The sequence below is a fragment of the Equus caballus genome, chromosome 2 (genome assembly GCF_041296265.1).
Source record: "Equus caballus isolate H_3958 breed thoroughbred chromosome 2, TB-T2T, whole genome shotgun sequence".
NCBI lineage: Eukaryota > Metazoa > Chordata > Mammalia > Perissodactyla > Equidae > Equus > Equus caballus.
Window position 1 is genome coordinate 39,961,071 of NC_091685.1, and position 13,526 is coordinate 39,974,596.

General features: G+C 57.6%; 1 protein-coding gene across 1 annotated transcript in view; it reads right to left on the bottom strand.

Moving 5' to 3' along the window:
• The window catches only part of DRAXIN (dorsal inhibitory axon guidance protein), a 24,939-nt gene continuing 11,413 nt past the window's right edge, over positions 1 to 13,526 (bottom strand). The window contains exons 2-7 of the mRNA XM_023635786.2: positions 12,321 to 12,781; positions 9,757 to 9,947; positions 8,386 to 8,497; positions 7,896 to 7,985; positions 6,250 to 6,339; positions 1 to 2,361 (exon numbers count right to left, since the gene is read on the bottom strand). Of these exons, the coding sequence (XP_023491554.2) occupies positions 2,249 to 2,361; positions 6,250 to 6,339; positions 7,896 to 7,985; positions 8,386 to 8,497; positions 9,757 to 9,947; positions 12,321 to 12,771 (1,047 nt within the window). The 5' untranslated portion in view covers positions 12,772 to 12,781 and the 3' untranslated portion in view covers positions 1 to 2,248. The remainder of the gene's footprint in view (positions 2,362 to 6,249; positions 6,340 to 7,895; positions 7,986 to 8,385; positions 8,498 to 9,756; positions 9,948 to 12,320; positions 12,782 to 13,526) is intronic.

Consider the following 13,526-nt stretch of genomic DNA (forward strand, 5'->3'; position numbering starts at 1 on the left):
TTATATAAAATTCAAATCTCAGTGTCCTTAAACAATTTTATTGGAACACAGCCTAAAATATTTATCTGGCCCTTTATGGCAAAAGCTTGCTGAACCCTGGATTAGAGGAAATTGGCTTCTGTACCAGCAAGAGAAATGTAGGATAGACCTAAGGAAGAACTTCCTGCCAGAGAGGTTTGTTAAACACCGAGGGGGCTTTGGGACCCCTAACTCTGGAGTTAAGAGGATTCCACCCACCCACTCTTTGCAAGTGCAAAATGGAGGGAGCTAGGGCAGAGATGGGCCCTGAATTTCTAACCATGGGACTCCCCTGGGAGGCAGTGACGGTTCTGTGCGGACTTTCAGCTTTGTCCTGACCCTCTGTGTTTCCGTGGCTGATGTCCCAGGGCCAAGCTAACTGCTGCCACTGACATAAGTAATGCTGGTTCCCCGCCTGCAGCCACCTCCTTAGGGTTCTATCACAGTCTCGGGTCAGCCACCCCCTGAGAGGCACACACAGCACGGGCGTTATCTGGTCTCAAACAGACAGAACTGACGGCGGATTCGATTTCCAAACAGCCGGCTTTGATCTCTTTCAGTTCCCCTGCCCCACCCCCCGAGGTTCCCATGCCCACTGAACTGGCATAGGGAGAAAAGAACAAGCGTATTTGGTTTCTCCCAGATCCTTCTGCTTTCCTTGGTGCCAGACCCCTGACCCCACTGATTTTCCCAGTGGAGTAAACAGCCCTGGCCCCCTGAGGGCGTGGCCCCTCCGGCAGGGGTCCAGGCCAGCAGGGAATCTGGATGGGGAAGGCTCTTGTCATTTGGAACCTGGTTCCCCCTGGACCAGAGGGTTGGCCAGGAGTGAGATGCCAGGTGGGGGGATGTAAGTGGCTCTCCTGAGGTGGTCCCAGCAGATGTGCTGGGAGAGATGTTCTGGGTGGGCATCATGGGTCTGGCCAGTGGGGGTGGGGGGGAGCGGCAGTTAGCTTCAGACAGCACCCTGACCTCAGAGGTGCCCCAGCAGTGGGCTCTGCTGCAGAAGTGTGGTGTGGGGGGCCTGGGAACCACGAAGATGATGCAAAGTAGACGCACATGGGCAATGTGTGTATTTCTTGAGTCCACGCTTGCATTCAATTCTCAAAGGGCAGGAACTGCGAAAACTAAAGAACCCCTGCAGGGAGGTATCAGGGCCACTCCAAAGCGCGTGTCCCAGGACTGGGTGAGCAGGGCCATAGAAACAGAAGGCACAGCATCATCGTTTCCCCCAAAGACGTCGTATCTCAGAATACCACCTCCCCGAGGGCAGGCGCCAGTCGCCCAGACCTCGCCTTGCAAGCAGGCAGTGCTTCAGACATGTTTTGTTTGGGTCTAGGATGATCCACCTTTGTCCGGAGAAGGAGGAGGACAGCCAGTCCCTGCAGCCTTCACCACAGGAAGGAACCCTGGGAACAGGTCTCCCTTGCCCAACGCCGTGAGAACCGGGCATGAGTCCTTGGATGTGGAGTAGGAGCAAGAACGCGGGGCTTGGAGCCTGACAGGCTTGGCCCAGTTTGGACCCCAGCTCCACCATTCACCCCCTGGGCCGGGGCACTCCCGGTGGGGCCCCCGGACTAGCAGCACCGGCAGCCCCAGGAGCTTGTTCGGGATGCAACATTGACTGCATTGGAATCTGCATTTTAACCAGACCCCCAGGGGATTCTTACACAGGGTAAGGTCTGAGGAGCATTGATCTGGAACCCTGGGCAAGTCATAAAACTAACCCTGCCTCAGTTTCCTCACCTGTAAAATGGCGACACTGCCTACTTTAAAAGATCATTTGGCCACTAAGTGAGATACCGTGTGCCCCGCGTTTAGCCCAGTGCCTGGTCCATAGGAGGTGTTCCATATTCATCTCCTGCCCTTGCCCCATCTCTCAAGGAGTTTCCATTTCTTTTCTACTCAAAAACCTGTTCACGTTTTAACTCGAAGCTGTTACCGTGCTGCGGTCGGACAGTAGAGGGCACTCTCGACATTGCCACGGCGGAGAACTGGGACCCCGGGACGCGCCTGGCCGGCCCTGTGGGTCCCCCGGGGCCGGAGAGGGGGTGGGCGCAGGCGTGCCGCTGCGGGGCTCCTGGGCCCCCCTCCGTTCTGGGCCTGAGCCTGCAGCCTCAGTCATCTGGTCCCCCGTCTGATCACCCGCTGCTAAGTAAAAACAAATTGCCCGGCTGCTCCAAACCTCCGGCGCTCAGTCCCCAGGCCGGTGGGGAGGCGCTTCGCGCGGCCGCTAGACGTTGATGAAGGATCCCTGGTCGCCGTTGGCCGTCTCGGGCTCCACGCAGCGCCCCTTCCTCCGTGTGACCCTGCGGTTCCGGTGGAATTTGGCGTAGCAGCGCAGCCCTGAGCGAAGGGAGGCCAGGGGGTCAGGGGCGCGACAGGCCAGTCCCCTCCCCTTCCTCCCCCACCCCACCCCGCACCCTCTAGGACCCCCTGCACCCTCTCACCACCACCCCCCTTCTTTATTCTGCCATACAACCAACCCGCCCTCCGCACAGCAGCCTGGTTGAGCTTAAAAAGACTCATCAGAGGGGAAGGGAGGGGTGGCCAGATGGAGCACGGGGAATGTTTAGGGCGGTGAAACTATGCTGTGTGACACTTTAATGGTGGATACATGTGGTTACACATTTATCAAAACCCATAGAAATGTATAACACCAAGAGTGAACCGAAGTAAACTATGGGCTTTAGTTAATAATGTGTTAATATTGGTTCATCAGTTGCAAAGAGTATAGCACACTAAGGCGAGATAAGATAATGGAAGATAAGGCAGGGGGAGAGAGGGTACATGAGAACTCTGCTGTGGAATTTTTCTGTCAACCTAAAACTGCTCTAAAAAATAGTCTATTGAAATTGATTTTAAAAAGGATGCAGATTCTGCCCTCCCCTAAAAAACCTCTATGGCTCCCCATTGTACTCAAAAGTAAATCTACACTTCCTACTTGGCTTACAAGACAGTCTGGGACCTGGACCTGCCTCCTGTCTGTTCTCTTTACCTCCCACTCCCCTCCTCACTCTCGAACTCCAGCCACACTCAGTCTTCTTGCTTTTCCTCATAAACCCAGCCATTTCCTGCCCCAGGGCCTTTGCACTTGCTGTTCTTGCAGCCAGAAATCCCTTCCCCAAGCTCTTTGCGTAGCTGGCTCCTTCACAGCCTACAGGTCTCAAAGAGACCCTTCCTGACCACCCTAATTAAAGTAAGTGTGGCCCTCCTGGCCCACCAGTGCAGGATTCCTGGCTGCGGCCGTCTCTCTCACGGCCACAGGCATCCCCTGAGGTACATGGGTAGATGTGGTTTTCATTTAAGGCCACATCCTCCTGATGGGGGAGGAAAGCGATGTCAGTGTGGCCTGAGAAATCCCTACAACTCAGGTTAGGAGTGACCACAGAGAGAGGATGTTGCTAGTTTAAGACCCACTTGTGTCACTAGGAAGAGAACAAAGGGGCTGCTATGAAGTTTGTGCTCAGCAGCCTAGAATGTGCACCTGGGTCACTGGGTTTCAGACCTGTGGCCACACCAGTGCCACTTGGGCAGGGTCAGGGGATTCAAGAGCAGGAGCCCTCCTGGAACCCCCTAGGACCCAGGCTGGCCTTGACTGCTGGACTTCAGCCCTGGGACATTGCAGGATTTCTCAGAAGTCTGCAGGACTCCTGGTCCTCCAGAGGGTCCTGGCATCCCCCGGATCCCTCTGGTGTGACATCTTGGTGACAACCTCCTCCTGGACCATCTTGAATGAGTTGCCCGGGCTGTCACTTCCCCTCTTCATTTGTTTGGAGCCTGTGTCTCCAGGAGGAAGCAGGAGTTTTGGTGGGACCAGCCCGTGTGAGAGGGATCAGAGGAAACAAGTGCATGGGCTTTGCATGCGGACATGGCCTTCGGGTCCCTGGAAAGTGCCCCCCCCCCCCCCCCCCCCACTGAGGCCCGGGGAGGAGAGAGGAAGGCTTCCTGGGCAGAGGGGCCACCCAGTGAGTGTCCCGCTGGGCACCAACCAGGTGTGCAGCTCGGTAGGGCCACATCCCCTCTCCCGGCGGGCTGGACCTGGATGCCAAGGACCAAAGCTTGGCCCCAGCACCGTTCTAGGCTCCCTGGACTGGAGTGCCCTCCTGCCTGCTCTGCTCAGGCTCCTGCTCTGTGAATGGGGCCCTGCCCCTGCACACGGGTAACAGAAGGCCGCTCCCCAGCACCCCACCCCCACCCCTGCCTCCATCCCTCCCCTCCCAGGTGGTCCTCTCCGTCTCTCCATTCCTCCACTCCTGCCCCCGCCACTGTCCTGCAGCCAGAGTAAGCTTTTTCTTTTTTGAGGAAGATTAGCCCTGAGCTAACATCTGCTGCCAATCCTCATCCTCCTCTTTTTGCTGAGGTAGACTGGCCCTGAGCTAACATCCGTGCCCATCTTCCTCCACTTTATATGTGGGACGCCTACCACAGCACGGCTTGCCAAGCGGTGCCATGTCCGCACCCGGGATCCGAACCGGTGAACCGGGGCCACCGAAGCGGAACGTGTGAACTTAACCACTGCGCCACCGGGCTGGCCCCCAGAGTGAGCTTTTAAAGGCATAAATCAGGGCATGTCAACCCCCTGCTTCCAATGACAAATCAGACAAGGCTGACAAGGTCCTGCGTGATCTTCCCTCTGGCTGCTCCCACCTCCCCCGTCCTCCTCCCCCGTCGGCCACTGAGGGCCAGGCCCACCCAAATGCGGCAACCTCGTTCCTGCCCAAGGGCCTTGCCTCCGCCCGCCCCTGCCTCTTGCCTGGGACTCTCTCTCCCGCCCCTCTGCAGGTGGCTGGGTCCACGGTCCACTCCTGTCCATCCTTTCTAAAACAACTCCCAGACTCCCCATCGGACCCCCCTGGGTTGTTTTCTTGACAGCCCTCATGACTTTCCAAAGACATCTTATCTATTTTTCTGCTTATCGTCTGCTCATCTCACCAGCACAGAATCCCAGGGTGCAGAATGTGCTGGTTCTCTTCGTTGCCAAATCTTGAGCGTCCAGAGCAAAACCTGACACACAGCAGGCCCTCGAGAAACGGTGCTTAGTGCCTGGATGAGTGACTGCCTGGACCTGAGTAGCTTTATGGCTTTCACAGCAGATACTTTTTGAAGCTAATGTGAGCAAGAATAGGGCCTGCATCTCAGGATGGTTAACAGAGGACGGTTAACTGAGACCAAATTCCCCCACTCAGGAGACATGAACGCTGACTGGATATTGAGTGATATTGAGTAATTATCGTTCATTTTTGATATTTTGTTTTTGAAAGAGTACTGATCTTTTAGAGCTGTATATTGAAATTTCACAGATGAAATATCTGTAAACTCACAGGGGTTGCTCCAAAATCAAATGGGAGTCGGGGAACCGGATCGGGGAGGGACCACACAGATCGACTGGGAGTGGCTAATTATCAAAGCTGGGTGATGAGAAACGCGGGCTCATTCTTCTGACCTCAATTCTGACTAGTTTAGTGTATGTTTGAAATTTTTCAGGATACAAAATTAAAAGTATTCCCCTATTTTCTAGCTGTGTGAGTTTGGGCAAGTCACTTAAACTTTCTGTGCCTCAGTTTGCTCATGTGTAAAATGGGGATCATAATAGCTGCCTTCTCTGGACGGTTGGGAGGATTACAGGGGCTACTGTGAGTAACGTCCCCAGCACAGAGCCCTGCACAGAGCCCGGCACTCCTGTGCACACCTGGGCGGGAGGGCGCGCATGGCTCCAGCGGGAGCTCAGAGGAGTTAAAGAGGGAGCGGCCAAATGCCAAATGCGTTCTTCCCTGCGCTCGCTGGGCACTGGGAAGCCCATCCCCACCCGCTGTTATCTCACTTGGAAAGCCTCCCCTGGATAGAATTCAGGGTGAAAGCAGCAGCCTTCTCAGATTCGATCTCATTTAAAGAGATACCCCCTCTCTCCTCCCTTCTCACGCCTCCAGATCATAGGAGATGGTGCCAGCTTGTATTTCAAGAGGTGAGAACAGCAAACCTGAGAAACTCTGCCAGGGATCAGGACGAAATGAGTTCACAGATTGGGAGGGCACCGTGCAAAGCTGTTCTTGCTCACGTCCTCGGCTCCCCCAGGATTCTCCCACCCTCTCCTTCGCCGCAGGCCCCTCAGCCCACCCTCTGCTGGGAAATGTTGCCCCCCACCCCCGCTCAGGGCAGAGCTGGCTTCTAAGAGAAAGGGGGTCTCGTGGTCCTCGGGGCGCAGGGACTCCCCGCCCCGGGAGGCGGGCTCACCTTCCGCACACATGCAGTCGTCAAAGCATTTGTTGTTGAGGCCTCGGTTGTGGGGCGTGCAGAGATGCTCCCGCAGGTCACAGCAGGTCCCTGCCGGCCCAGCAAGCACTCGGGGTCAGCCAAGCTGAGCCGCCTCCCCGCTGCCCTGCCCACAGTCCCACCGGACAGGAGATCCATCATTTCTGTGGCAGGGCCGTGCCCTGGCAGGGTGGGCCATCTGGTGCGCAAGGCTCCCAGCCGGAACCACCGATATGATACACATCACCGCCGGAGCTCCTGGGGGCGGCTGGCCGAGACCCCAGCTGCCCCAGATGGGCAATTGATTGATCATAGGAGGAGCAAAGGCCGTGTGGGATCGCCTCCGCGGAAAAGCGGGTGGAACAGCTGGGGGCTGCCAGGTGTGGAGTCAGCTTAGAGCTGGGAGGGGCCTCAGGGACCCTTGACGCCAACGTCCTCTTTTGACAGATGGAGAAACTGAAGCCCTGGGGAAGCAGAGGATTGCCCCAGGCAGGCCCCAGGCACAGCCTCGCCCACCACCGAGCCAGCTCTCAGAGCCACTGTCCAGTTGGCCCAAACTGGAGCCTTTTCTTTCTGCTCAGGTTGAAAACAATGGTTGGCCTGTCAGGGAGCCCGTGGTCTGGCTCACACAATGCCACATTGCTGGTTCGGTTGCTGTTTTGTAGAATATTCTGGCCACTGAATAAACAAGGAAGGCGCCATGGAGGCGTGCCATGCAGATCTCTCTCTGTAAGGCACTTGCTGTCCATCGGCCAGGAGAGCAGTTAGCTAACGGCCTCCAGCTGTCAGCACCTTCAGGAGCCCCCTGGGCCGATGTCACACTGTTTCCGAGTGGCCCAGCCAGTGCCTGGCATGGGGGTACCAGGGCCCAGCCACTGCTGGCCACTGTGGGCCTCTCCTACGAGGCGGTCTTTGCTCTGGAGCCCCACACTGGGCTGGCCGAGACTGCGTCAAGGGCTGCCCTGTCCAATCCCACTTCTTCCCCCTTTTATTGTCCACAGGCCTTATGCCCACCCCCCACCCCACAGACCCCCTGCACTTCTAACTCCACCTCAGTGTCCACTTCCTAGAGGTCCCCACTGACCCAGCGAGGGCCAGGCTTTAGGACACCAGTCAAAACATCAGACACCTTATTTTCAGACTGTCTTGATGGGCGCAGCTGCTCAGCAGGTGAAGATGTCATCTAAAGTGCCCCCAGAAGCTCAGGGGCGTGGTGATGGGACAAGGACAGAATTAAGCCCGACCAGAAGATAGGAGGAAGCAGGTGAGGGGGGGTCATGCTGACGCCAGGCAGCGAGGGGCAGTGGTTAAGAACCACGCAGACTAAGGTTTGTGAGCCACTTCCCAGCTGTGTGATTCCGACCAAAACACTTGCCTCTCTGGGGCTCGATTTCCTTGCCTGAAAATTGGGGATGACGGGGTCTCTTTCTCTGGGTTGCAGTGAGGATTCAGTAAAGTAAAGCATGACAGCAACGCTCAGTAACATGGTAGCTGGGGTGGTTGTTATCAGCATCCCTAAAGGGTCACGGGCCATAGGCCTGCTCACGTGCCTGGGAATGTCCACTCCACCCTACACGGGTCCCCACCAGCGCCCGGCCTGCTGCGCTGAACATGTGCTGGTTTGGTACCTGGCAGGCAGTCCTGGTGATGGTCGCACGGCTCCCCTTCAGCTGGTGATGTTTCGTTACCATCGATGGAGAGTTTCCCCCGGTGTTTCTCTGGGGACAAGGAGATGTGCCGTCAGAAGCTGCGGCCCGGCCGAGCAGAGATCAAGCACACGGATGCGGAGACCGAGTGTTCATGCTGCCACTTGGACAGTGTGGCTCGGACAAGACTCGACACCTCTCTCTGCCTCAGTCTTCTCTTCTCTAAAATGGGGTTGACACTAGTACAGACCTAACAGATTTGTTTTTCAAGGTAAAATGAGTTGATACATGGAAAGTGGCATGTGATAAGCACTCATAGCATCTTCTGTTTTGGGGGCCAGTTGCAGTCTAAACTCCATGCCCCCCAAGTCGGGACATCCATAGGTCAGGCCGGGCTCACTGAGCCCCCCCACAACAGATGGGAGAGGAGGGGAGGGAACCGGGCATGGGGTGGCCGGGTGGGTGGATGTACCTTTCTTCTTTGCAGAGGGCCAGACCTCAGGTTTCAAGTCTTCATAATCGGTCCAGTCGAACAAGGCCATGTCCAGTGTGGGCATCACCTCCCCGTCAGGCCTGGGCTGAGCCTGCAGAAGGAGGGTGGAGAGGAGGGAACCTGGAGCTCCCAACAGGTGGAAGCAGGACGGTGGGGCTCCTCAGAGGCCAGCTCATCCTCTGCTGGGCAGCCTGGAATCCCAGCCCAGGGACATGGAGACGACCGCCCAGGGCTCCTGCTCCAGCAGCCGTGTCGGCAGTTTCCTTACTGTGTAGCCACCACTCAAGTGGGATGGTGCCCAGGGGCAGGGGATGCAGACAGGCGAGTGATCCCTCAGGCCCTCTGAGGAGGGGCTGGGAAGGCAGTGGTGCCTGCTCCGGTTTTCTACACTCGTGCAGAGGGAGCGGGATCAAGCACACTGCTCCCTTCCCCACCCCCTCTCTTCCCACAGCAGTTATGGGCTCTCCGTGGCATCACTGGGGCCATGGCCACGGCTCAGTTCACCTCGAAGCCCTGGCCAGTGGTCTGCGGGCTGGATCTGCACACAGTGGGATGTGGGCAAAGATGGCACCTTCCAGGGCTGGGTTCTCAACAAATGGGCTTCTGGGGGCCTGTGACGGCCACGCATTCCTTGGAGCTGGTCTACGGCTCTTAATAGAAAGTCAAGGGGGTGCGCGAGCCACAAAGAGAAGAAAGATCTACTGCCCCCCAAAAGTTTTAGTTCCTCTACATATGTATTTTATTGATCATCATAAATGATTTTATTTTGAAAGAATTTTAAAGCCACAGAAGAGTTGCAAGGATGCCCCTCTTGTTAGTTGCAAGAATGCTGCCATTCACCCCTCTACGCCCTTCACAGGCAATCGCTGATGCCTAGCGCATCTGCCGCCTTTCCTCCTTGCGTTCCCTCCGCGGGTCTTTTTTAAAGGTCTGATGCACGTGGATCAAAGTGTTAACTAATGTTTGTCAATTCTGGGTCGTGGGATACAGTTTTAAAAATTGTTATTCTTATTCTCCGTACTTTTCGGTATGTGTAAAACTCTCCCCCAAGGGCCTTGCTCTTCTCGCCGCAGAGACCAGAGTGCTGAGCCGACACTTGCTCCCTTGGCTGTCCCCAGAGTCAGCCTGCAGAACCACTGCCGGGACAGTGGCAGCAATTCGGGATGGAGTGCCCACCGGCTGGAGCTGGGCTGCACGGGCCTCAGGAGGTCTGGTTTCCATCCAGCCCCAGTGGCCTCCACAACTCCCTCCAGCCCCTGTGCCTCGGTCTCCCCAAATGTACTACCGGGGGCATTGCACGATGTGGTCTCAAGGGCCCTTCCAGCCCCAAGGCCATCCTGGACTCCTCACCTGGGGCCACAGGGATGTGACGGGCAGGATCAGGGACTCTTCCGTGGCGGGTGCTGCCTCAAAGGTGGTGAGGTAGAGTATGGTGGGGGCCAGGCTGGTGGAGGATTCCTCCATCGCCGCGTCGGGGGCCTGGTCTTCAGCGGGCTCCGCCTTCTTCATCAGGGAGCTGGGACCTCGGACCAAGGCTCGGCCTGAGACACAGGGTGGGAAACACAGGGGCTTCATCAGCTGGCCACCCAGTATCTGCACACAGCAGAACCCACATTTCCTGCTGCAAACCAGGGGCCGGCAGAGACCATGTGACAAGCCATTGGCCCAGCCAACACCCCTGTGCCTACCCTCCTGGGTAGGAGAAAATGGGGGACTAGGGGAGAACATCTTAGATGAACTTGCAGTGTCGCTGGGGAGATGGCCCAAGGATTCTCCCTCTAAAGCAACATTCCAGCAGGTCCCAATCTGGGCTGGCTGCGTGCAGCCAGGGCTATAAGGGCAACAAATGAGAACTAGTAGGATTAACCGTGGAAGGCTTCCTGGAGGAGGTGAAGTTTAAGTAGGGGAGCAACGTGATGAGGATGAGAGGCACGGCAGGGGAGAGGCCTTTGAGAAGGCTGGAAGGTGAGAGCTGAAGCTTTGCACACACGAGTGAGTGCTCCGTATGTGGTGGTCATCATCGCCCTGTGCACTGAGCACCTGCTGTGTGCCACGTCCTGCTTTGCAAGCATTATTTCGTCTAACCATTGCAGGAGCTCCCGGAGGTGGCTGCTCCGTCAGCCTCATCTACAGGTGAGGAAACTAAAGCACAGAGAGGTTAGGTGACTTGCCTGAGGGCACACAGCTAGTGAGTAGCACAGTCTGAATTCAAACTCAGGTCCTTCTGAGTGCAAAGCCAATGATTTTCACCACCAGTTCCAAATTCCAAGACGTGTGGGCATGAAGAAGTGGGGGAAGAGTGTGTGGGTTCGGGGTGTCAGGAACAAAAGGGCTTTGAGAGAACCTGGAGGGCCCAAGCTCATCCTTGTCTCTTTTTCTCAGGCAAGATCTGACTTCAAGGTCGGTTGTGTCACTTGGGGTCACCCCACCCTCCAGAAATGAGCCCCAGGGAGTAGAAAGGGGGCTGAGTGACCACTGAATCTGCTCCATTCATTTCACAGACAAGGAAACTGAGGCCTCGTCCGCCCGAGGCCTCACAGCTGGTCAGCAGGCCTGGACCTGGCCTCAAGGCCCCCGCCATCCCTGCCACCCCTCGCCGCTCTCTTGGGAGCGTCCCATTGGTCCATGGGAGCTGGGGGCTGGAGCTGAGCTGGGTTGAGTCCATGCCCCGTGTGTGCCCCCCGTTTGTCCTTAAGGATGCCAGCGTCCCCTCCCTAACCTGACTCATGACCCCCAGGTCCGGGAGGCTGAGAGTCTAAGCTGGGGTCCCCCGACTGTGTCCTGCCCACTTGGGGGGTCTCAGTAGGCCTGGCAGGGAAGCTAACCTCAGCTGCTTGCAGGAGAAGGGAGGCTGAGGCCCCATCACACTCCCCCCGCAGAACCCTCGCCCCCATCCCTGTTTGTGGCGCGCGGCCTGCCCCTAGAGGCAGTGTTGTCACATGAAGAGACTGGGAAGCTGAGGTTGGCCGCGGGCTGGGTGCCAGGTAAGACGGGAGGGGCCCTCGGGGCGGAGCTGCTGGGACACATTTGTTCAGAGGCTGGGCCAGCGGGCGGCTACGTTCCCAGTGATCTGGGAACATGGAGGAAAGTTAAAGGAAGGAGAGAAGGGCTGCGGGGGGAGGGGGCACCCATGAAACAAACAGGGCAGAGGCAGGAGGGAGAAGGACGTGGTGCCTCTCCTTGGGCCGCCTGTGTCCGGGTCGGAGGACACTGATTCAGCATCAAGAGAAAGCTGAGAATCACCCAGTGACAACCGCTCATTGCCCCGCACTTATGGGGCACTGTCCTCGACATTCTACAGGTCAGGTCATCTCTGAGTCTACGCTGAGCGTACACGGGGCCTCTATCCTCATTTTGCAGAAGGCGTAACTGAGGCACAGAAAGGTGACTCGCCCAGGGCCACACAGCTAGTAAGTAGTGGAGTCAAGACCTGACTTTGGGCAGATCTGGCTTCAGGGTCTGAGCCCCTGGGCCCTGCTCTGTGCTTCAGAGTTGATTAAGTGATGTGCTTGGAGGGCACTGAACTGTTCCCTCTCTGCTCAGGACTTACAGTAGGATGGATTTAGGTCAGACACAAGGTAGAACTTCCTGACTCAGGAGGATCATCTGTTGATAAGAGTGAGCTCCTCTTGCCCCATATCCTTCTCCTGCTCCCATGCTCCACCCCCAGACCTCTCCCAGCCTCCTCCCCTTACGGGATCCCTGTGACTTTAGTGAAACCACTCCGCTCTGAGTGTCCTCTGCCTGCCTCCTTGGGGCCTCTGGCTGTCTTCCCAGGGACTTTACACCATTGATACCTCCCTCCCCGCCTCCCTATCCTGTCCGCTTGGCCATTTGGGTCTGAGCCCCTCCACCTCCGCCCCCACCCCTCCTTTCCGTTGCAGGAGCCCACCCCCTCGCAGACCCCGAGCTACCTCTGTGCAGTTTCAACCTCTCTCTGCGTCTCTTGTGCTCCCTGCCGCGTTTCTTTGTCCTCTCTGACCCTGGAGACCGGTTGTCCTTCTCAGGGTCGGGCAGTGCCAGGCCCAGGAGCAGATCCTTGCCCTGCAGCAGGCCAGCAGGCCTCTGCCCAGGCAGCAGCCCCCCTGCCCCTGGCAGCCTGGAGGGCTGCCTGGTGGCAGTGACCACAGCTCCATCCTGGGCCAGGCCGGGCATGCCTGGGCCCCGCTCCTTCTTGCCCAGGCCCCGCCGGCGGTGGTGGCTGGCCTGAGGCGTCCACAGTGCTGGGCCCGGGAGGTCGATGTGATTCTCAGGGAGGTTCCGAGCAGGGGCTTCGGGTCCCAGGGAGTCTACCAGGCTCAGCTCCAGGAGCAGCAGGAGGGCGAGGAAGAGCATGGAGGTCACGTGTGCGGGGAGCCCAGCCATGGGCCCCTCCCTGTAGGAAAGCAGCGCCGTGAGGGAGCAGCCGGCAGCCCCCCGCCTCCTCCTCCGCACCCCTGAATCCCCTCACCCACAGTGTGACAGCCCGGTGGTTCTCAACAGGGAGGGAGGGACTTTGCCGCCCAGGGGACGTTTGGCAACGTCTGGAGACATTTCTGGTTGTCGGAACTGGGCAGGGCTGCTGGCTCCAGTGGGTGAAGGCCAGGGATGCTGCCAAACACCCTCCAACGCGCAGGACGGCCCCCCAACAGACTCACCGGCCCGGAAAGACCCCAGGGCCAAGGCTGAGGAAGAACCCCCGGGTCAAATAGTTGAAGCAGCATTCAGGTTCCAGATTAGTCTGGAATTCCTTTCTTTGCACAACCTCTGCCCTTCGCCACGTCCCCTGGAAGGCACCGAGCCCCTCTGAGCTCAGAAATACGCCTCTAGTCCCTGAGCCTTCACTCGCAGGCTGGATTCAAACAGATGGAGTGAGAGGTCTGAGCCCGCGCCACACGCAGGGCCGCATGGGCATTTGTACCGCGGCCCTTTCAACGGCTCTCTGAAGCTGCTCCAATGATCTTCTGAAGTGGAAGGTAAGGCTCAGAGAGGTCGAGTCACACCTAGTAAGCGGCGTTTATGTAACGGCCATGCGTGTGCTCTGAACCCCCACATGGCTGTCCCAGGACCGTCCTGGGAGACTGTCCCTGTGCTCTGTCCTTGCCCCTCTGTTTTCCTGAGGTCCGGGCAGGTTCTGACGT